Source organism: Littorina saxatilis, linkage group LG9, assembly GCF_037325665.1.
Source record: "Littorina saxatilis isolate snail1 linkage group LG9, US_GU_Lsax_2.0, whole genome shotgun sequence".
Taxonomy (NCBI): Eukaryota; Metazoa; Mollusca; class Gastropoda; order Littorinimorpha; family Littorinidae; genus Littorina; species Littorina saxatilis.
Genome location: NC_090253.1, coordinates 7,216,259 through 7,240,969, shown reverse-complemented (window position 1 = coordinate 7,240,969; position 24,711 = coordinate 7,216,259). Strand labels below are relative to the sequence as shown.

Here is a 24,711-nt window from a genome sequence, read left to right as displayed (position 1 = left end):
AGTCATCGAGACATACAACGTTATCGACATTATTTTTCAGCGCCTTGGGAGACATACAGAACAAGCGAAACAATTTTTACCAGACGCTATGACACGCATTATTCATCCAGACAGGAGGCAGGCATCTGCCGAGCGGTCAGTTTCACCAGGTGACCGACAGTACTGTCCTGCACAAGCTGCCCCACGCTGCCCACAGCAAGGTCGTGGAGCTGGACCTGACAGCGGCTGGTGTCACGGACACGGGTCAACTGGTCACCTACGGATGGTTCGTACCTGTGCCTGTGGCGCCCATGGAGATTTACATCAACGGCAACCCGCTGAGGCTGGCGGAATGGCCCAACAGGGTGGGTACTGAGTCTCTTCACAAAGACATCATAATATAAGATAAGATAAGAAAAGTTTAATGTCGATTTTCATTTTACATAAACATGGACATTTTTCTTTTGGCACCACATCACATATCTAATAAGACAGACACACGATCAAAAAGCATAATCGAACATAAATACACTACTTAGATCAACTTATTACATGAGCATTTAATAGACTTTCCAACGTTACTAGCGAGGGGTGTGTCAGAAACACGTGGACAAGGCGAACGTGTGCACAGTTTGCTTCGGTAAAAGCAAGAGTATTCACTCTACTCACAGCCCTTAGAAACTCAGCAGAGTGAGCCTGAGCGTGTCCACAATGACGTCACGAAGAGTACACCTCATTGACGGCTGGGCTGAGGGGCATGCCAAAGTTACCACCCAAACGGGAGCCATCCGCAGTGTTGATTGCTTGAAACTGAGATGTGTTGTGATTTCAACGAATCAGAACCTGCGGTTTGTTCTGTCCCGTTTGAGTGGCACCCACTTTCGGTTCTTGCCCCTCAGCCCACGACAACATTAGTTTTAGTGTTTTAAAAAGCCAATGAAGGGACATAGCATACAAGGTGTAACTATCAGATCAATACTGAGACAAATGGTTTCCAGGAGAGGCAAGTGTTTTGCTGCAATTCAAGGGGAAAAATACAGCGGTTGTTTCCCTTGTCGATGTGTTGATTATGTTGATGTAAATGCTTATTACGTACCTAATATCGATACTTATTATGGCAGTCACACATGCAAGGCAGACTCCTTTCCTCTTGTTCCGATCCTGTAAGTCGCTATAATGACCACAACATTTGAGAATTTAAACTCACAGGTGTCAGTTTCTTAAAACCAACCGCTTCAGAACTCCCTGCAGTGTTCTCGAGAAGCACACATTGCTGACGTCGACATTATTTCATGTGTGCTTGGTGTTTCGTTTATTCCATGACGGGCATACGATTTTCATTAAATCTTGTCAAATTCTCCATTTCACACTAAAACGCTGCCAATCTCTGCTCCTTGTTTGCAAAACAAATAATATTTTTAGTGTGCGCGTTCAAGGCTTAAGATTTTCATTGAAAATGAATCCTTGTACTGGTGCCATAGAGTTTCATCAACATCAAGTCAGTGCCTGACGGGGCAAACGGCAAACGGTTCACCTATGACGCAGCGGGCCGTGACGTCACCTGGGCCAGTGAAACGGAGCCCTGGGACATACGGGTTCTGGCGTAAAAGCTACGGTGACTTTTCTGAAGCAGTCGCTCACGTAGACCCCCACACCCACACCATGACACTGAGGGATCGCCCCACGGGGCTGGTAGTCGGTAGGTTGTTATTGTCATGATATGTTTATGAATGGTCACGGGATGCTGTCTGGATCTTACCATGTGATTTTCCCATGACGTCAAATGACAGAGAAAGCTAAATACCCACACCCACACGATCCCACATCGAGATCACCCCACATGGTTGGTAGTCGGTAGATTGTTATTGTCATGATATGTTTATGAATGTTCTTGGGAATGCTGTCGAGATCTTTCCATGTGATTTTCCCATGACGTCAATAGACAGAGCAAACAAAATACCCACACCATCACACATCAAGATGACCCCAACATGGCTGGTAGTCGGTAGGTTGTTAAGGACCAACATCGGCGCGTGGCAGATGTAGCTCCAGGCTCTTGTGATGACAATGCTAAATTTATTTCTGTGATGTTGTACTGTAACTAGCATTGGTCTCATACAGACGGATGTTCGGTGGTTATAATGTTTATAAGATTGGGGGCTTGACTGGGAGGACGGAGGAGAGGGGGTAGGTGAGGAGGGAGGGGGTGCTTGGGTGAGTGGGTTTGTATGTGCGACTGAGAAATATATTTTGCATTGGACAGCAGTTGCATACATGGGAGAATGGTGAGTGACATTTAAAGCAGTTTATCTTGTGTTTTTAACACATTTAAATAAATCAAATCTCTTAGTCTTGTAACTTTAGAATCACACATGTTCAAATTAGAAGTAGACGTTCCTGGAAGATGCTAAGGGGCTCCGCTCACCTATGTAACTTCAGCAGGACAGACGACACACTGCAGATTATCCCAGCCCGCTACACGTTGCATGAAAGGAAAACAGGCCAAGTACTCGTCATAATCCCTATTGCCGCATAAATAATAGGCCGTGCGTCGTCTGTGCCGCTGAAACTGCGCAGGTATATTCTGCCCATAAGCTTCATGTGGCTTTGCGTGTGTGGTTAAGGCTCTGACCCACAACACTGGTGTATACTCCTAGGTCACTATGACCCGTCCGACCCTTTAAAGACCACGGGACTGCAGCAAGGGGGCTACTTCAGGGTAATCAACATGCTGTGCGAGCTTGACCAGCCGGTGAGTGACCGCAGAATTGAATCAATTCACTCTCCTCGGTGTCCGAACACCCCCGTGTGTACACGCAAGCACAAGACCAAGTGCGCACGAAAAAGATCCTGTAATCCATGTCAGAGTTCGGTGGGTTATAGAAACACGAAAATACCCAGCATGCTTCCTCCGAAAACGGCGTATGGCTGCCTAAATGGCGGGGTAAAAAACGGTCATACACGTAAAATTCCACTCGTGCAAAAAACACGAGTGTACGTGGGAGTTTCAGCCCACGAACGCAGAAGAAGAAGAAGAAGAAGAAGAATCACTTCGCCTTACACAACTATTGCATTGCATGACGATATAATGAACTGATTTTGTCTTTGGAATGTACTTTAGTGAAAGAAAGCATAATTGACTGGATTTGCCTCACAAAACTATGAAAGTGGGGGGAACAACACAATTGACTGAAATCGTCTGCAAATGTAAGGAAGTGGGGAAAAACAGAATGTACATATTGTTCTTACAAGTCAAGTGTACAGGGCGACTGAATTAGTCTTACACATCCAAATGAGTGAAATATGACAATAATGGCTGAATTTGCGTTGAAAATCTTATGCTTCTATGGGAATGAGCAGTGACATAATTTAATGAATTCGTCTTACAAAGTATGAAGGTGAGCACGAATTTGACTTCACGAAATCTTTTTAATTAACATTTAGAGCCAAAGCTTCGCGCAGCGAGCTTCGCGAACTCGACTTTGCCCACTTAAGGGTAAGAGCTACCTTTAAGTCCACCGTTTTTCTCTTCAAGACATTTGACCACAACATTCATGAAACAGAACTGTTTGTGTTCAAATTTGGTGTACACTTTCTTCAATTTATGTAGAATAATAGAATATGATCCACCAAAAATTGCTTTTAGATTGACTTAGTAAAAATTATTAAATAAAAAATAAGCAAAGCGATCAATGGAAACATGTTAGTTCACGGATGACATTAAGATAATTCGAAATTATTCATTAGAAAAATTTGAACTTTTGCAGAAATGTTTTAGACATACAGATAACTCAGGCTAAGCTCTAGGGTAAATGAAATGATGCAGTAACAAATATTGATTTTGTGGGTACTTTATTTATGAAAACTGTAACATTTGTATCTCTTTACCCTGTTTTCCTATAGCTTAGCCCGTAATACTTCTTCTTGTCGTTCGCTGTTAGATCGTCAGTCCGGACTGCAGGGCAAGCCCGTAATACAAAAGATCTATCAGTATATTCACTGTGATTTTCAGCGTTTTTTTCATGTTCACAGGGTGAATACTACATTGACCGAAGGAACAATAAGCTGTACCTGTGGCCCAACACGCCACAACAAACGCTGACGTCATCAGATATTGTGTACGCTTCCATGATTAATGAGTGCATCACGTGAGTATGACGTCTTCCGATCAAGCAATTTATTTTCGATTCCGGAAATGTTCTGATTGTTTTTGTTTGGCTAGTTTTAATTCTGCTGTTGTCACATTGGCAGGAGTGCAAAAAAAGGAACTATATTTTGTATGTGACCAATGTTACAAGTTTGATTTTGGGAGACAAAGATGATTGGCGTGTTTTAGAAGACATCAGGCTTGCTGTTAGAAATATTGGGGTGGCTCTGTGAAGAGGACAGCAAATTGACTGTTGGGAAAAGATAGACACTTTGAGCACAGGTCAGACTATACATCTGTTGAGATACCAAAGATAAAACTGACGGAGTTTTGCAGCAAGTGTTGGAGACGTCATTCGCGCGACAAAAAATAATTAATGTGAAGGTTGGACAGTCGATTTTCATAGCTGGTATGTCCTGAATTGTATCGTGTGACACGTGCCTCAGAGCCGAATGACGACCGCGCTGGACAGAGTCTGAGTTGTCTGCCCCTGCCTGGACCGCTGGGTCCCTATTATGGTACGGTCTAAGACAATGCCAATGACAATGACAATTCTTTATTCAACGATGGTATTAGAATAGGCAGTGGTTTGCCTTTTTACATCTAACAAATAAAGCGAAAGCGCCCTAAGCAAATGTAGGTCATTGAAGCAATCTCTCCCATTGACAACTTAGCAACAGTAATAACAGCAACACCTACTCCAACTTGTAAACCGAGTGTGCTTAACATGATAACGTGGTTTTTTTCAGCATTGAAAGCACCGCACACAATGTTCACTTTGAGGACTTCTCCTTGGAAGCGTGTCGTCACCATGGCTTTGAGCTCAACAACGCCACAAATGTCACTATCAAAAACCTGGAAATAAAGAACACAGGTATGGAACCACGTCACACACACACCCACACACACGAACATACACACACACACATACACATACACACACACACACACACATACACACACACACACACACACACACACACACACACACACACACACACACACACAGAGGCCGCCACTATGGTCTTTGTGGTCATTACCACAACTGTTAGAATACCTTTCAGGCACGTAAATCCTTAGTACTAAAATACCGACACATGTGTGTTGAGAGGGATTTATTCTTATTTGAATTATCTGACGGGCGCTGTGGCGGGGTGGTAAGGCGTGGGCCTCTTAATCGGAAGGTCGAGGGTTCGAATCCCAGCCGCGGCCGCGCGCCTGGTGGGTTAAGTGTGGATTTTTTCCCGATCTCCCAGGTCAACTTATGTGCAGACCTGCTAGTGGCTTATCCCCCTTCGTGTGTACACGCAAGCACAAGACCAAGTGCGCACGGAAAAGATCCTGTAATCCATGTCCGAGTTCGGTGGGTTATAGAAACACGAAAATATCCAGCATGCTTCCCCCGAAATCGGCGTATGGCTGCCTAAATAAATGGCGGGGTAAAAATGGTCATACACGTAAAAATCCACTCGTGCAAAAAACACGAGTGTACGTGGGAGTTTCAGCCCACGAACGCAGAAGAAGAAGATTTGAATTATCGTAACTTGTTTTATTAATTCTTGATTTTGGACCGTCAGAGGATTTTTACAGGAGCACAAAGTCATTCAGAATTTAAAAAATCCTTCATTGATAGGAAGCAGTCGAAATGTGCAGATTGATTTGTTTACACAATTTCAGGAGGAAACGCTGTCCACTGCAACGGGGACTGTCGGTCAGTGTCTGTTCTGTCCTCCGACATCCATGACGTCAACGGGGGAGTCTTCATGGGAGGTACGTGGTACTGCTGTTTGGTATTAAGCTTCAGCGAAGTCGACTTCCCCAAGCTGGCTGCACGAAGCTTTGGCACTAAAGTCTTTGGCACTGAAATCTTTGGCACTAAAGTCTTTGGCACTGAATTCTTTGGCACTGAAGTCTTTGGCACTAAAGTCTTTGGCACTGAAGTCTTTGGCACTAAAGTCTTTGGCACTGAAGTCTTTGGCACTGAAGTCTTTGGCACTAAAGTCTTTGGCACTGAAGTCTTTGGCACTGAAGTCTTTGGCACTAAAGTCTTTGGCACTGAAGTCTTTGGCACGAAGCTTTGGCACTGACGTCTTTGGCACTGACGTCTTTGGCACTGAAATCTTTGGCACTGAAGTCTTTGGCACTGAAGTCTTTGGCACTGAAGTCTTTGGCACTGAAGTCTTTGGCACGGAAGTCTTTGGCACTGAAGTCTTTGGCACGGAAGTCTTTGGCACTGAAGTCTTTGGCACTGAAGTCTTTGGCACTGAAGTCTTTGGCACTGAAGTCTTTGGCACTGAAGTCTTTGGCACTGAAGTCTTTGGCACTAACGTTTCGGTACAAATGACTTCTCGACTGCTTTGCGAAGTCAACTCGAGGCTCAGTTCAGTATTGCCTTTACAATGCAGAATTTTCATGTGTGCTATAAACATTTCATGGATCGCTTGAAACAGTAATTCCCCGTGGTTCTAGCTTTAACAACGTAACACACCTTTTTTTGGAGCTTTTGACTGGTACACTTCATTCTATACAATTCATCACTTAATTCTCTCTCATTATAAGGCGCCGGGACTATGTCAGTTACACATTACATCTTGCAACATCATTCAATCTTTTGACATGCATGCGATATCGTGATTACGTCATGAAGCGCTATATAATAACAAAAAATGATGTACCATGAGTACGAAAATGGTTTTGAACATAAACCAAAAACCAAACTGGTAATGCAAGAAGTTAACTTGATGAGAAAAAGAACACTTGTTTTTGTTATCAGAACAGGCAGCGGCAAGGTTATTGATTTTCTGTATGAGTCCAAGGGAAAGGATGGCTGCCTTTCTCGCATGTAAAACAGCCTATATTTGACAATGTCCTGGTTCATAGCTTACAACGATGGGCGAAATGCTTAGAAGGAATCTTCAATTACTTTGTAGGGGGAGAGCGGACTCAGCTGGTGTCCTCCCAGAACGTGATCCGTGACAACCACATCTGGCAGCACGCCCGTCTGGCCGCCTTCCCCAACCACGCCATCTTCCTGCAGGGCGTGCACACCACTGTGTCCCACAACCATCTGCACCACGGCCAGTACACCGGCATCTGGTGGGAGGTGAGTCATCTGTAGACAGCGTGCATTGCACACCACTGTGTCCCACAACCATCTGCACCACGGCCAGTACACCGGCATCTGGTGGGAGGTGAGTCATCTGTAGACAGCGTGCATTGCACACCACTGTGTCCCACAACCATCTGCACCACGGCCAGTACACCAGCATCTGGTGGGAGGTGAGTCATCTGTAGACAGCGTGCATTGCACACCACTGTGTCACACAACCATCTGCACCACGGCCAGTACACCGGCATCTGGTGGGAGGTGAGTCATCTGTAGACAGCGTGCATTGCACACCACTGTGTCCCACAACTATCTGTAGACGACCGGCACGGTTGGCCTAGTGGTAAGGCGTCCGCCCCGTGATCGGGAGGTCGTGGGTTCGAACCCCGGCCAGGTCATACCTAAGACTTTAACATTGGCAATCTAGTGGCTGCTCCGCCTGGCGTCTGGCATTATGGGGTTAGTGCTAGGACTGGTTGGTCCGGTGTCAGAATAATGTGACTGGGTGAGACATGAAGCCTGTGCTGCGACTTCTGTCTTGTGTGTGGCGCACGTTATATGTCAAAGCAGCACCTCCCTGATATGGCCCTTCGTGGTCGGCTGGGCGTTAAGCAAACAAACAAACAAACAAATCTGCAGACAGCATGCATTGCACACCACTGTGTCCCACAACCATCTGCACCACGGCCAGTACACCGGCATCTGGTGGGAGGTGAGTCATCTGTAGACAGCATGCATTGCATACCACTGTGTCACACAACCATCTGCACCACGGCCAGTACACCGGCATCTGGTGGGAGGTGAGTCATCTGTAGACAGCGTGCATTGCACACCACTGTGTCACACAACCATCTGCACCACGGCCAGTACACTTGCATCTGGTGGGAGGTGAGTCATCTGTAGACAGCGTGCATTGCACACCACTGTGTCACACAACCATCTGCACCACGGCCAGTACACCGGCATCTGGTGGGAGGTGAGTCATCTCTAAACAGCATGCATTGCACACCACTCTGTCACACAACAATTTTCATCACGGTATCTCTTAAAAGCCACTAGTTTAAATTCGGGGAATAAATTGGTCGACAGTACAACTGCAAGAAAAGGACAGCAAGACTGTAAACGTTCACTCTGAAAGACCCAATGAGTGTGGGAAATTACCGCAACGACTCATGGTCATTGTGCAACTAAGCTGTGCAATCGGAAATTACCGCAACGAGTCATGGTCATTGTGCAACTAAGCTGTGCAATCGGAAATTACCGCAACGAGTCATGGTCATTGTGCAACTAAGCTGTGTAATCACACATTGCACAACAAAAAAGCTTAAAAAAGAACAGGTACATGCTAAAAGGTGACTGACCTCACACATATGATGGCAGCTCTGTGCCTTTTTAGACTGGAAGAAAGGCGATGTAAAGTTACGTTTGACGTCACATTTTCATGGAACTTGTGACACTTTTTGAGGCCATGAATTACATTCTAAAAATCCGGCTGCCTCTGCGTTATTGTGCGTACTGTTGCACTACCAAAATGATGACAAAAACAATCTTTGGTGGCTTGTTATCCTAATAGCATTTTAGTGTTAGTCCTCGGGGAGCATCACGCCTTTTGTTACATGTTTCGGCCTTGGTCGATAAATATGAAAAAAGACGATATGGTCCCCTTGGACCAACAAAAAGGCTGGTCTGCTAACAAGCCTCCAAACATCTTATATTGTTAACGTACGATTTGCGTTCTACCCTTATGTCCCATTTAACTTTGTGTAAATCCGAGATAGTAAGTAAAGCTATTTTCAACGGAAGAACTGTACCTTAAACATCAACATGTTCAGAGGTCTCCTGTTGTAAAATGGTAAAGATCTTTATTTCGAATGTGCTATTTGTAGATAACGCTGTCTAGTAGCAATGACGGAAGGGTTTTAGTACTCCTGATCTACATTACCTGCTATTCCGATTTGGTCGTGTGACAGACGTTTTCTTCCACACGAGATTACGTTGATTGTCTAACGAAGCCGTCAGGCTGAGTTAGACATCAGCTAATCGAGTGTGGAAGACAACTCTGTCACACGACCAAGTCGGAATAGCATTTATGTCTCACAGCTTTAACAGAGGAGAGAACAAACACGTGGTGTGTACTCAAGCTTGACAAACCTAAACACAGGAGCAGCCATTGTGGAAAGATCTACTTTTTGACGGAAGTGACCGAACAACTGTGAATGACGTCTCGGTATATGTGAATGACGTCACAGTCATCGTCACAGTCTGTATCTTTTGAAGCATCGCAATCTTCATGACGCCTTTCTGTGTCTGCATCCGCGAAATGTTTGTTCATTCCGGAATCATTGTCATCTATGTTCAGAACTCTGTCCTTATTGTGTCAGACTAACAGGCCTCCTGAGCGAGCCACTTTCCAAGAGAAGCTAAATTCGCGTATGGAAACAGTACTGTCGTCAGACTCTGGGATGCCGTTTTCAGTATTCTGAGCGTTGAAGAATTTGTAAAGAGAAGAAACGATAACAGCAGGAGAAATAAAAGTGGTGTGTGCATTTTTTGGCTTTTGAAGGGACGATTTTGAGTTTGAATCCGTTCTTGCCATGCTCTTAAAGCGTGTAACATAAAATCTTGCACACGTTTGCTTTAGTAGTGGCAAAGAAGGAAAGCGTGTGACATTACCCGCTATTACGAGCTAGTCGTGTGACAGTACCCAATATTGACGGACTGTGTGATGATATCTTCTGCTATGGTCTGTTGAGACAGTGATATCAAAATCGAGACCGGAGGTCGAGATTTTGATATCACTGTCGAAACAGACCAATAGCAGAAGATATCATCACACAGTCAGTCAATGTTAGATATATTGCTAATTCTCTGGACATTGTGTATTTACTGTAAATAAATTACAAAAGTATTTGTCTTACTTTTGGCTGTTCCATATCCCTCCCTCTGATTATTATTTCTTTCTGTTCATTCTTTTCTTGTACTTTTCAGTATTTTAAAATGTCTTTCCTTTCAAAAAGTCTTTAGTCACTTGCTCAACTAAATTCTGGGATAATTACATTTTCATATATATTTGTTTGTTTTTAAATTTAGGTGTTTTTGTTTTTGAAGTGGGGAAGCAATAAAGAGGTCGTCGATATCAAAACTGATATCGACGGAAATGTCGTCGATATCACTTTTGCACTGAGCTCAGTTTTGCCCAATTGACCAATGGAAATCCACGTAACATATGAAATAGCAATATAGAGTGTTCTTGCACACGAGATGTTTAGCCGGAGTGAAACAGCAGCAGTCGAGTGTGCAAGAAAACTCTCTGCCACACGACTAGCTCGTAATGGTGAGTATGTCTCACAGCATACATAGGCATAGAGATATATAAATGAGTTTTTGGGGACGAAATAACAGGCACAAAACCAGACTGACAACACAATTGCCTTTTCACACATACCGTACACACGCATGCGCGCAGAAGATAGATCCAATTCGTTTCGTGTCTTTTTCTGGTTGAATGCATTTAACAAAGTATCAACCAACGTTTCTGAATCTTTCAATGAAAAAAATAAACTTTTTTTTTAACCAAACAGCACAAACCAACGAAAGCTAAACACACAAACACACGCGCGCACTAACACAGATTGAATGCAAAGCGCGAACGAACACGGAGAATTTTTGTAGGTCAGGTTGTGGGAAAGTCCACCCGAAATGTTCCACAGGGGAACTGGTTGTGTTTGGATTGTTCTTTTTCTCACAGTGATGTTGATGTTGTTTACAGTGCAGTTTTGAAAGAATATTTTCCGAATTTGGGGCACACTTTCGTCTTTCGGTTCGTTTATCTTGTCGAAGTAACATTCGAGTGTTTCTAAATCCAAACCTTTCATCACCGCTGGTGCAGATTAGACCTGCCTGACTGTCTGCGTGCGTGTTAGAGCTGAAGACGAAGCCTCAATCGCCAAAGCGTCACCCATCTGTAGGTTCTGAGCATCGGATGTACGTTGATACGGTGGTAAGATCCGCACGGAACTGTCTATGCAACTTTTCCTAGTCACAGGTGTAAGGTTCGATCTTTTCTTTGCAATTTCGTCCTCTGTGTACGTAGCAAAGCGTTTCACCATTTTCGGTTTTCGTTGCAGACGACGATAGTGAAAGTAGTACCTATTGTTTTGTTTTGACCTTTCGTATTCAGGGTTCTTCATTGAAGCTTGGTAAAGGGACCGTGTCGTGTAAGTGGAAAGTTGACGAAGCTTTTGAAAACAGAAATTGAATGAAGAAGAAAATGTGGCTTTCAGTTATATACAGGAGAACGGGGTTGGTGTTATTCTTTTACCGTCAAACACTTAGTACACAGATAAAACGTGATTGACTGACAAAGGCCTGTTGGCACACTATTCAGAATGCACAACAAAATGTAACAACGCTTTGATACCCATTTTTCTACGTTCGTGATCACTTGAAATGAATACTGAAAACATAAGTGTTTAAGGTAGTGACTGAATGTATGTAAAGGTAAAAAATTTCAGAAATAAATGCATAATCAAAATAATTGATTTCGGCATCAAAGCGTGTAACATACAATCTTGCACACGTTTGCTTTAGTAGTGGCAAAGAAGGAATGCGTGTGACATATAAATATAATGAATAAACTTTCCGTTTCCAGGGCAACGACCACGTGATAGAGTACAACCATATCCACCACATGTGTCTGAACGCCACTGACTGCGGCGCCATCCATACACTGCGAGACTGGACTTATGTAAGGAAAATATGATATGTATAGGCTGTTACGGCAGATTTGGAATTGACATGGGAGTCGAGAATGTGTGTATATGTGTGTGTGTGTGTGTGTGTGTGTGTGTGTGTGTGTGTCAAAGAACTACTGGACATATGTTTTAAAAGCTGTTCATATATATTTATCAAATGTTTACTGATCACATGACAAAAACACCTGTTGTCATTGGTCAACTAGGAACTGTATATCAATTGATATCGCAGAGGAAGTTCCTAGTGAATTTGATATCGTGCAGGAAGTAGTTTTCCAATTGTAATTTTGAAGAAAAAAATCTCACTTGAAGGAAACACAAGTCTCCCATTATTTTAAAGCGCAAATTTATAAAAGGAAAGTAATTGCATCAGCAAGTTTAAGCTGTGTAATGAATAAATACACACTTTTTCCACCCACCTTTAACAGAGAAGTAGTAGAGTGGTATGTTTTAATCTTACCGAGGGAGGCGATTGGAACAGCCGTAAACAAACTGAACTTTGGAGCAAGAAGCGAGTTCTCTTGCAGGGTATCAGCGCTCATCACTCACGTAAAGGCTGGAAATGAGCAGCCGATTTAAACGTTTTGCTCCAGCATGAATCACTGTCCCATCCCTCTTTGTCGTAGCCATGCAAAATCCACACAAAAACCTCAACAGCTTCAAAACAGTCACGAAGGCTATCGGAAGACGCCATCTTTGAAAGTTGTCTTGGAATATTGTGTCGTCTGCAGTTGGCGATTCGACAAAATTATCAACACTGCAGTCCGTCGATAACGACTAAGAACTGGAAGCTGTCTTCTTCACAGAAAATGAGCCAGAGGACTTCATTGATACAGTCCGGGGCACTTCAGTTCCTGCCATTGTTTAGAATTGCCAAATTAAAGCCTTTGAAGTCTAAAAGACTGCAAGTAACCGCGAAGGCTGTTCCGTGTTCCTCCACTGAACCTTTTTGTGTGATATGTTTACACAATATTGTTCTTTTCTTTGTTGTTTTTATATGCCTTATATACGTCTTAGAAAACGAAAGAGTATTTGAAAAAGGAAAGTTATAGCAGCAAAGTTGCGAAAGCAGGAACAGACAATCCAACATGTCCAACATGGCAGTAGCCTCCCTTGCGCTTGACCGATTTCTTAGACTGGGGTTAATGGGTTCTTCTTCCGAAATGGAATGCAATACAATCTGTATTTTTAGATTTGACTGCGATATCGATATTTATGAGTGCCAATGTCGAGAAAGTCTGAATCATATCAGATCTTGGCTCACGCCTCGATCTGATTTGATTTCAGCTTTTTCGACATTGGTACTGATAAATCTGGATATCGCAGTCAAATCTAACGATAACTAATAACATTCTTCCAAATGATAGCCGTGTATGTTTATCGTCTTTATTTAATTTGTGAATTCAATCGTTTGATGACGTCATTTCCAACGTTCGAACTTTAGCAAAGCAGTTTGATTTACTACATCCATTGGAAAGCATCTGATGGCAGAACTTTGTTAATTAGATATTCGACCAAAAATGTGAGAAATATATATATACTAGTGATACCCGTGTTCCGCACGGGATTTTTTCTTCTTCATTAATTACAGAGTTAATTGTGAATAAGCAACAACAAAAACGTGTTCAATGTGCGATGGCACGCGCGTACAGAACAAAATGCCATACATTTATTGGAAGAAAAAAAAAGAAAAAAAGGGCACAGTGGTGGATTGGCCATGACTTGTGCAGTGACAACAGCAGGGCCGGACTACCGGGGGGGTTTTGGGGGTTGCGCAACCCCCCCCCCCTAGCCTGAACATTTACCTTACTTATTTAAAACATTTTTTATTATTGCTTATTTTATGCCGTTTCATGCAAGGAGCGACCATTTTCTTATCTCAGAATATGACCTACCCATCACCCATAATAATATAATAATATAAAAATATTGAATGAGGTATGCATTTCTTTATTATACATTGAGTTTCAATTTTGGGGGTTATAATCAGTGACAAAATCTGCTGCCTGAAACTGGTAATGATCATCCTCAGAATGCAACAGATTGCACCATTTTGCATCCTTTTTTTCAACATTTTCCGGGGGGGCATGCCCCCGGACCCCCCTAGCAAGCTAGGCGCTTTGCGCCGTCGGCTCGGCGCTTCGCGCCTTCACACCCATATCTTCACAATATACTTTTGACCCCCCCCCCCCCCCCCCCATAAAATGAACTGATCCGCCCCTGCCGCCAGGGGGGATATCCCCCTGGTGGACCACCTCTGGCAACCCCCCCTCCTCTTAGCCTAGTCCGGCCCTGAACAGTAACATATTAAATTTAGAAGTAATTGGGAAAAAGTTACCCCAAAAAAGCGCTAGCACACACAGAACAACAAAATATGATAAAACATCAAACCTAAGAAAAGCAGTGTTCAATGTGCAATGAACTGCAAACCATTTACACAGCAGCAAACATGTGACGCTTTCTGAAATTTCGGTCAATGTAGCAATATTTTCTTTTTTACCAGGCTCGGCGCTTGAATACACTTTCTTTCTTTGTTTTCTTGTGTAGCTGCTCGCCATTAGTAATGCAAGAATCTACAGCTTGGTGAAGGCGGACAGTTACGAAGGAAAGGCTAAATGCGACAAAACAAAAAAAGTGGCTACATTGACCGAAATCTCAGAAAATATGACACATGGGAGTGAAACAAACACATAAACACAGCATTAAATGAGCAACTAGTGTGCACAGTACACAAACAGTTTTACACATCAGCAAATAGGAATGAAAAAGTAACCCTGTGGTAAATATACAGTGGGTTCTGTGAACAATAACATTTTTACAAAAATATAAAACACCAATTATATAATTGGGAAAGAATAAAACAGCGTTAAATTGTACCCTTTTCTGAGATTACAGTCAATGTGGACAGTCTGAGAATTCAATCAATGTGGCAAAATCATTTTGTCACGCTTCAACCAAGATGATGAATGCTTGTTAAAATGTGTAAAAGAATATATAACACCAATCATATAATTGGGAAAGAAGCCTTCTCATCGCAGTTCGCCGACAGCTCGAGTCACCCACAAGGAAACGTTTGTACGATTGAGTGGACTTAAACAAATTAGCGGCTACATTGACATAAGTGAGGGACATAAATGTGCAAACAAATGTGCCCAGAGAACAATAGTTGTACACATCACTCAACTCAACTCAACTCAAATTTTATTGGCTTCAATTTTCATAGAAGAATTTGTCTTGCGCTTGGGAGAAAGTAAGAGTATAACATATAAAAACAGCATTCATATCACATTTCATGTATCACACACAGTAATCACTAGTATAAGCCTACAATACATGTCTTGAGACAGGAAAAAAAACAGCACTAAATGGAACAAAATGTGTACACTTCAGCAAACATGTGAGTGAAAAATAAAATGTTAAAAATGTGAAATTGGTTCTGCGTTCTGCGAACAACAAAATGTTTACACATGCATTGTGCACAGAGAACAAAAGTTTACAGATCACCATGCATATGGCATTATGATGGTTAGGCCTGAAGAAATAAATTTGCTTTTGTTTAATATTTCTCTTGGGCTTTTGACTAAATGTTTTAACATAGAGGGGGGAATCGAGACGAGGGTCGTGGTGTATGTGTGTGTGTGTGTGTGTGTGTGTGTGTGTGTGTGTGTGTGTGTGTGTGTGTGTGTGTGTGTGTGTGTGTGTGTGTGTAGAGCGATTCAGACTAAACTGCTGGGCCGATCTTTATGAAATTTGACATGAGAGTTCCTGAGTATGATATCCCTGGACGTTTTTTTCTTTTTTTCTATAACGATGACGTCATATCCGGCTTTTTGTAAAATTTAAGGCGGCACTGTCACACCCTCATTTTTCAATTAGAACTTTTCCTTATGCCACATATCACACTCTCTATGTTTCAGCGAGGCAATGTAATTCGCTACAACCACGTGCACGACACGCGACGTCTGATGCCTGGTAGTGATGTGCGGGGCATCATGCTGGATGACCAGTACTCTTCAGTCGTTATTGAGCACAACGTCCTCTACAATGAGAGTCGTTCTCAACAGCTATTTATGAGTGGGTGTTGTTAGGTCTTCGGGACGTATGGCTTCACAGAATATGCACAGTTCGAAACAAAGGCGTTTCTGAGGAATTGGACGCTCTCCCGTGTCAACTTGTGTGCAGACCTGCTAGTGCCTTTTCCCCCTATAGGTGTACACGCGGGCACACGACCAAGTGCGCACGGAAAGATCCTGTAATCCATGTCAGAGTTCGGTGGGTTATAGAAAAACAAAAATACCCAGCATGCTTCCTCCGAAAGCGGCGTATGGCTGCCTACATGGCGGGGTAAAAACGGCCATAGACGTAAAAGTCCACTCGTGCAAAAACACGAGTGTACGTGGGAGTTTCAGTCCATGAACGCAGAAGAAGCTAGGAGAAAAGAAGAAAGGACGATTTTGAAGAATCCACTGTATCTTAGTCTACGCACACATGGCACGATTTTCTCGAAAACTCACCATTAGTATGGTACTTAATTGCATCAGAATGAGTGAATGCGCTTCAGGGCGCTGTTTCTTCCCGGTGTTGGAAACAAAAAGTAGTCGGGAAGCGCCGCCAGCTAGCATGTCGGCGCGCCATCCATGACGCGGCAGCCAAGTAACTGCTTCACGAACAAAAACAAGGGAAGTAATTCAGTGGAAGTAACCCAACAACTCTTACAAATGGTGCTCTTCCTTGGCCTGTTTTACGACATTTTATTACAAAAGTGAACCTCCACCACGAAATGAGTCGCATGTCACCTCACGCGGTTCTGCGCTAGGCATAATATAAGTCCGGGGGGTGTAGTAACAGTGTGAGTGTCACCATAGTCGCAGGCTTATAACTCGAAAAAGTTTTTGCTCTTTTCTAAAACGGTTTTCACCACTGGATAGAGAATAAAAAACTCTGTAAGAAAATGTAAAAATATAAAAAAATCATGAAAAGGTGACATGCGACTCATTCCGTGGTGGAGGGTCACATTTTTCATACGCTTGGTTGACAAAGTAAAGGCAGTCCTCCGCGGTAGCATGATGTGTCACGCAGATTCTCTTAGTATAACTTGGAAGCGATCTAAGGGTCATTTTGGTTAGGTATTATCCCTTTAAAGTGATCTGTTGACTCTTCCAGAACGACATCCACGCTAACATAGGCGGTGGCCGTGACAACGTCATTCGTTACAACGTCATGTACAACGCCAGAGAGGCGTCTGTTCATTTGGACGGTCGTGGTCTGTCGACACAATGAAGCCTCACTTCTTCGTACAAAACTTAAGGTCTGCGTGACGTTTTCTGTGTGTGTGTGTGTGTGTGTGTGTGTGTGCGTGAGTGTGTTGTGTGTGTGTGTGTGTGTGTGTGTGTGTGTGTGTGTGTGTGTGGTGTGTGTGTGTGTGTGTGTGTATATATATATATACTAGATGAATACCCGCTTCGCCGGGTAGCCGGCTTCGCCGGGAAGAAGTACTTAAAGCCGTACGCCGGCTTCGCCGGGTCCGAACAATGGACCCGCCAAGCTTAGGTCCCTCCCAGATTCGTGGAATGGGAACAGCACGAAAATGATTCAGTGGCCATAATGCCATTCCTGACCATATCGAGTCCCATCCTTGTCGACGAATGTAACCGTGTTAATCACCTTTGGAGGCGAACTCCACTCAAACAGGATTGAGCAATTTAGAGCTTATCTCTAAGCCCTTTTGAACTGTTATGGCTTCTCAAAGGAAGGCCAGTACATACAAATACACAAAAGCCGCCAGACCACATCACAAACAGAACTGAACAATCCACAGGTGTTGCCCACATAGAGAGACACACACACACACACACACACACACACACACACACACACACACACACACACACACACACACACACACACACACACACACACAAACACAGAGAAGCCGTATATATAGAGAGATAGATGACAGTGTATTTTTCGCGTGGCTATAAATTGATTCGACCTTTGCACTTTTACAGTGAGGATAATTTACGGGTCCAATTTACGTTCTGGACACTGCGGTGACCTTCTAAAAATAGTAACAGAACGCCGGGAATATCCGAAGATGCCCCCTCATACTATAGTGCACCATACGAAGGAAGGGAGGTAAACGCTGAAAACATGGAGAAGATAAGGAAGAGTTACTGGGAATGGTGAAATGAACAGAAAAACCAAAATCGGTTCAGCGCTGCGCGCTGAGAGCACGTGTTGAAATATCTCATCGATGATATTGTGTCCAGGTGTAGCTGAATACGGTGTCCAATTTGAAAAAGATCCACCGAGAACTTTGGCTTTGGTGTGTCGGTATGGGGGCCCGGGTAGCTGAGGTGGAACCAAAATCGGTTCAGCGCTGCGCGCTGAGAGCACGTGTTGAAATATCGACCAGGTTGTGTCCTGTCCCGGGTGTACCTGAATATGCCCACCAAATTTGAAGCAGATCCATCGAGAACTTTGGCCGTGCATCGCGAACACTCACACACACACACACACACACACACACACACACACACACACACACACACACACACACACAGACAGACAGACAGACAGACAGACACAAGTCGTATATATATATAGGTACTAGATAAATACCCGCTTCGCCGGGTACGGCTTCGCCGGGTACGGCTTCGCCGGGAAGAAGTAGAGCCGAAGCTTTGCCGAGTGTACGCCGGCGCACCGTACGAAGGAAGGGAGATAAACGCGCAAAACACTGGAGAAGATAAGGAAGAGTTACTGGGAATGGATGTACAGAAAAACCAAAATCGGTTCAGCGCTGCGCGCTGAGAGTACGTGTTGAAACTTTTCATCAACCAGATTGTGTCCGGGACCTGAATATACCCACACAATTTAAAGCAGATCCATCGAGAACTTTGGCCGTGCATGGCGAACAGACAGACAGACAGACACACAGACACACAGACAGACACACAGACACAAGCCGTTTATAGATATAGATGTGTGTGTGTGTGTGTGTGTGTGTGTGTGTGTGTGTGTGTGTGTGTGTGTGTGTGTGTGTCTGTCTGTCTGTTTGTATCCAATTTCTTTGCGAAGTGAGTATCAATTCATGTCCATTTTAAAGTATTGATAAATCTACTGTTGTTGATGTGTTTTAGCAGAGATATCAAAATGGAATTCTACTTTTATTAATTAGCCCAATATTTACATCGTAATTTTTCATTCGAATATTACCTGCCGTTTTGTTTATGTTACCTGTTTTACCTGGTTTACCTGTATCAGGCAAGTCCCTACCTTAATGACGTCTGGAAGCGGAGGTACCCGGAGCTGTACAACATTCTGAACGACCTCCCCGACGAGCCGAAAGGTCAGCACACATTATTTCACCATCGCAGAATTGATCAGGAATGTAACTGTAATTACTTTGAATTTAGATATAATTGTTTAAAGGTTATCATCTCATATTAGGTCAGGCTTTTACATTGAGATGAAGTGACAGACAGACAAACAGACAGCCTGAAGAAAAGAGTGTAAACCTTAACCCTAACCCTAAAAAAATACCACAGATATCCGAAAACAGACTTAGAAACACACAGACAGTTAGACAGGCAGACAGAAAAACAGACAGACAGTGAAACAGACCGAAAGACAGACCAAGAAACAAACAGACAGACAGGCAGGAGGAGAAAAACACAAAAGGACGGTACGGACATGCATACAGACAGGGGACGTACGTGAATAACAACCAGGAGTTTTGTCATGTATGGAATAAAATGTGCAGGCCCTAGATGTCAGTAAAGAATATGTATCACAAGTGCTGAAATCTGTAGAACAAAGATTTAATGCGTTTTTGACTCACATGCGAAGCAAAAGTGAGTTTATGTACTCACCCGAGTCGTCCGTCCGTCCGTCCGTCCGTCCGTCCGTCCCGGCGTCCGTCCGGAAAACTTTAACGTTGGATATTTCTTGGACACTATTAAGTCTATCAACACCTGATGTGGCCTGATGGTGTATGGTTACAAGATCTCAAAAAACATGTGCGGCAACTTGACCTCACTTCAAGTTCAAGGTCACAGGGGCCGTAATTGTTGTCTTAAAAACGACCATTTTTCACATTTTCGCATTTTTTTCTGAAGTTATCGAGAATGGCAACCTTAGCTATGTATGCTATACAGGGCAATGTAAGCCCTATCTTTGGACACCAGTTTGGTTGACCTTGCTTCAAGGTCAAGGTCGCAAGGGTCCTTTAAAGTTGGATTGTATACATATTTTGAAGTGACCTTGACCCTGAACTATGGAAGATAACTGTTTCAAACTTAAAAATTATGTGGGGCACATGTTATGCTTTCATCATGAGACACATTTGGTCACATATGATCAAGGTCAAGGTCCTTTTGACCCTTATGAAATGTGACCAAAATAAGGTAGTGAACCACTAAAAGTGACCATATCTCATGGTAGAAAGAGCCAATAAGCACCATTGTACTTCCTATGTCTTGAATTAACAGCTTTGTGTTGCATGAACTTGGATGACCTTGACCTTGGGTCAAGGTCACATGTATTTTGGTAGGAAAAATGTGTAAAGCAGTTCTTAGTGTATGATGTCATTGCTAGGTTTAGTTATTTGACCTTGGCCCTGAAGGTCAAGGTCATGTTAAGGTCAAGGTCAAGCATGTGAGTCGTATGGGCTTTTCCCTTCTTGTTGTTTCATCTTCTACTTCTTCTTCTTCTGCGTTCGTGGGCTAAAAGCCCCACGTACACTCGTGTTTTTGCACGAGTGGATTTGTACGTGTATGACCGTTCTTACCCCGCCATTTATGGAGCCATACGCCGCTTTCAGAGGATATGTTCGTGTTTCTATATCCTACCGAACTCTGACATGGATTGCAGGCTCTTTTCCGTGCGCACTTGGTCTTGTGCTTGCGTGTACACACGAAGCGGGATAAGGCACTACCAAGTCTGCACATAAGTTGACCTGGGAGATCGGAAAAATGTCTAACCTTAACCCGCCAGGCGCTCCCAGGATTCGAACCCGCGACCTTCCGCTTGGGATGCCGGCGCTTTACCACTAGGCTATTGCGCCCGTCGTTTTGTTCATCTAAAAGACCCACCACACTTCGCCTAAACGATCACGCTCACCACCACAAAATTGAACGGGGCTGAAGTGCACGAGAAAGTTACCAACCGGTCGGGAGCCAGCCGCGGTTTTGGATTGGTTCAAATGGAGATTCGTTGTGAATTCAACGAATCGGACCACGCAGTTTGTTATCTCCCGTTTGGGTGGCACCTACTGTCGGTTCGTGCACCTCCATCAGCCCATGTTTTCACACGGCTTTTCCCCCAGGCAATCAAATCTACAACAACGTGATCTACAACAAGCATGGCGCGGACAGCGTTCACTACACCGGCCGTGGACTGAGGCGGTCTGACTACTTCAACGTTCACAACAACCACCGGGTATGTCCGTCACCATGACGACAGTGGTATCATCACCAACATTGGCACCACAACCATGACTAATCTGTTTGTCTGTACTCTGTATCGTTTTACTTTTGTTTGGATGCCATGGTACGTGTTTCTTGCTGTCTTGTTTTCTAGAGAGAGATCCAATCGCAATCGGTGAGTTTGATTGAGACCGTGATTGATTGATTGATTGATTGATTGATTGGTTGAGTGAGTGAGTGAGTGAGTGAGTGAGTGAGTGAGTGAGTGAGTGAGTGAGTGAGTGAGTGAGTGAGTGAGTGAGTGAATGATCCAATCGGGGAGTATGATTGAGACCGTGATTGGTTGATTAATTGATTGAGTGATTGATTGATTGATTGATGTATTGATTGAGTAAGCGAGTGAGTTAGTAATTTAGTAAATGAGTGAAAGAGATTACTTCAAAGTGCATGCCATCGCGTTTTAAACTCTTAAAAATTGTATTTAAATTGCCAGATTATCAAAGAGTCGGACCTGTTGTCACCTGAAACTGCTGACTTCCGGCTGCGCTGTGAGACTGCGCAGTGGGCCAATAAGACGCACTTCCCCCAACCCGTAACACTGGATGAAGTGGGTCCCACTGTTGTTACAGGGCCTCACTACTTGAGAGGTTGGTGTGTGTGTGTGTGTGTGTGTGTGTGTGTGTGTGTGTGTGTGTGTGTGTGTATGTGTGTGTGTTTATGTGTGTGTGTGTTTATGTGTGTGTGTGTGTGTGTGTGTAGGTGGTTTTACCGACAAATGGGGACGATTGTCACTGGAGAGCAGTCAAATGGGGACGCTTCCGACAAACGGGGACGTCCCCATTTGTCGGCCCATGCGACCCCATTTGACTGGATTTGAGCAGATTGAGCGACCCCATTTGACTGCTTCCTAGCATCCCTGTGGACAAACGGACTGGATTTTCACACAGATTCATACACATATTTTAGCTCTGCACTTTGTGGTCTGCTCAACTAAACCATGTGATTTTTATCATGTGACTTCAAATGACTTTACAGTAACTGCTTTCATCAGAATTCAGTTTCTATTCAAATGCAGTCAAACTAAAACATTTATTTGAATTAAAAATAAAAAAAAGTTATTGCATTTAATATATTTTATTCAGAGTATTTTGAAAGAGTTCTGATTATTTGATCACGGTTTTTTTTGTATTAAAACAAAAACAAACACAGAAACATATACATTCCTGTAAAAAAAAAAAATAATAATTATTACAATTATTTTGTTATGAGATTTATTTTAGGTTAATTCGAAGTGTTGTGTCTTTGTCATTTGTTGGTTTGTGCAGTGCAGTTGTTTTGTCAGTTATTCTTCTCTTCATTTGTTCTATCGTCTTTCTTCTTCTTTTTTGTGTGTGTATTTTTGTGTTTTTGTGCCTGAAGAAGACCCTTAGGTCGAAACGTCGCTGTTATTCGTTCCGTGTTCGTCATTTTAACGTGAGTACATTGCTTTTTGGTCTCTTTATTGTTCCCTCTCACGTGCAGTCGCCATTGTTTAATACATGTTTTAATGTGTTTTGTATAATCCGGAAGCAGGAGTTTAAAACCTATATATATATTAAGGGAAAAGTCTGGGTTGTGGCACTCGATCACTAGGTGGGGCACTGCCCTTCGCTCCCTGTTACCCGAGTTCCAATCCTCGTGGTAAGGCGTCCGCCCCGTGATCGGGAGGTCGTGGGTTCGAACCCCGGCCGGGTCATACCTAAGACTTTAAAATTGGCAATCTAATGGCTGCTCCGCCTGGCGTCTGGCATTATGGGGTTAGTGCTAGGACTTGTTGGTCAGGTGTCAGAATAATGTGACTGGGTGAGACATGAAGCCTGTGCTGCGACTTCTGTCTTGTGTGTGGCGCACGTTATATGTCAAAAGCAGCACCGCCCTGATATGGCCCTTCGTGGTCGGCTGGGCGTTAAGCAAACAAACAAGCAAACCCGAGTGCCAACAACAATAGGGTGAGCATCAGAAGCGAAGATAAAGAGGGAATTTTTTTCTCTGCGCGCGCGCCAGCAAGCAGGATGTCTCAGAACTGAAGCGGTAATAGTATGATCTAATTACAGGCGATGGGTTTATGGGTCACGTGATTATATATATGAAGTCTTCTATCGCGCGCGTATCTCCAGACTCGGACTCAAGGCGCAGGGATCTATTTATGCCGTGTGAGATGGAATTTTTTACACAATACATCATACATTCACATCGACCAGCAGATCGCAGCCATTTCGGCGCATATCCTACTTTTCACGGCCTATTATTCCAAGTCACACGGGTATTTTGGTGGACATTGTTTTATCTATGCCTATACAATTTTGCCAGGAAAGACCCTTTTGTCAATCGTGGGATCTTTAACGTGCACACCCCAATGTAGTGTACACGAAGGGACCTCGGTTTTTCGTCTCATCCGAAAGACTAGCACTTGAACCCACCACCTAGGTTAGGAAAGGGGGGAGAAAATTGCTAACGCCCTGACCCAGGGTCGAACTCGCAACCTCTCGCTTCCGAGCGCAAGTGCGTTACCACTCGGCCACCCTGTCCACGTGATGTGGGGGCGGAGCCAAACATTGGTTGATACTTACTGTGTTGACATTAGTTCATTGGCCCCGCCCCAACATCATATGACTTACTAATCCATGGGCTATCATTGGTTCATGTTTTTGGCGCTAAACTATCTGACAGGTAAAGAACTATTTTGATGTGACACGTTATTACTTGGTGCAAATAGGCTACGCGCAGTGTTTAAAACCACTTGGCGGACAGAACTGTGCATTCTCACAATTCGACACTTACTACATCCATAATAACCACACCGTTGATCAATCGCTGAGAAATGGCACAAATGACAGTTGGGGAAAACATTCAGAAGTTGGAATGATCTTACTGAACGGCTGGCAGACTTTTCCAGAAAGAACGATTTGGTGTACGTGGTCAAATACAGTCGTGCTGTTCAACTTGCGAACAAGAATTCAAAACAGCCCTTTCCAGACGAACTGAAGTATGCATACGCAAAACTTGTGTGCAAGTACTCAGGAAAAGGACGACTCACAGGCCGAGGTGCGAAGAGGAGCAATGGGTAAGCGGATTAATATTTAGTTGCTATACTTCTTATGCGTTCTTGTCACAGATAGTAACTCGTATGAATGTTTAATTTTAATATTATTATTTTTTTTTTTAGGTTTACAATGTTTCAACATTTATTCCAGTATCGACTGACATTTTAACGAGTGCGGAAAGTCTGTCTGTCTGTCTGTCTGTCTGTCTGTCTGT

The 24,711-nt window shown here is 43.5% G+C and overlaps 1 protein-coding gene and 1 long non-coding RNA gene across 2 annotated transcripts; both read left to right on the top strand.

Annotated features, from left to right (window-relative positions):
* Positions 1 to 252: 252 nt before the first annotated feature.
* LOC138977029 (uncharacterized) lies at positions 253 to 16,074 on the top strand. The gene is made up of 9 exons (XM_070349919.1): positions 253 to 344; positions 1,461 to 1,678; positions 2,637 to 2,731; positions 4,012 to 4,127; positions 4,876 to 5,000; positions 5,804 to 5,896; positions 7,057 to 7,229; positions 11,884 to 11,979; positions 15,904 to 16,074. The coding sequence occupies exons 2-9, from the start codon at positions 1,516 to 1,518 to the stop codon at positions 16,072 to 16,074; spliced, it is 1,032 nt and encodes a 343-aa protein (XP_070206020.1). The 5' UTR covers positions 253 to 344; positions 1,461 to 1,515.
* Positions 16,075 to 17,146: 1,072 nt separating this feature from the next.
* On the top strand, positions 17,147 to 22,030 carry LOC138975167 (uncharacterized). Its single transcript, XR_011458533.1, has 4 exons — positions 17,147 to 17,294; positions 19,253 to 19,337; positions 21,315 to 21,427; positions 21,908 to 22,030. It is a non-coding gene; the product is annotated as an uncharacterized lncRNA (long non-coding RNA).
* The last annotated feature ends 2,681 nt before the right edge of the window (positions 22,031 to 24,711 follow it).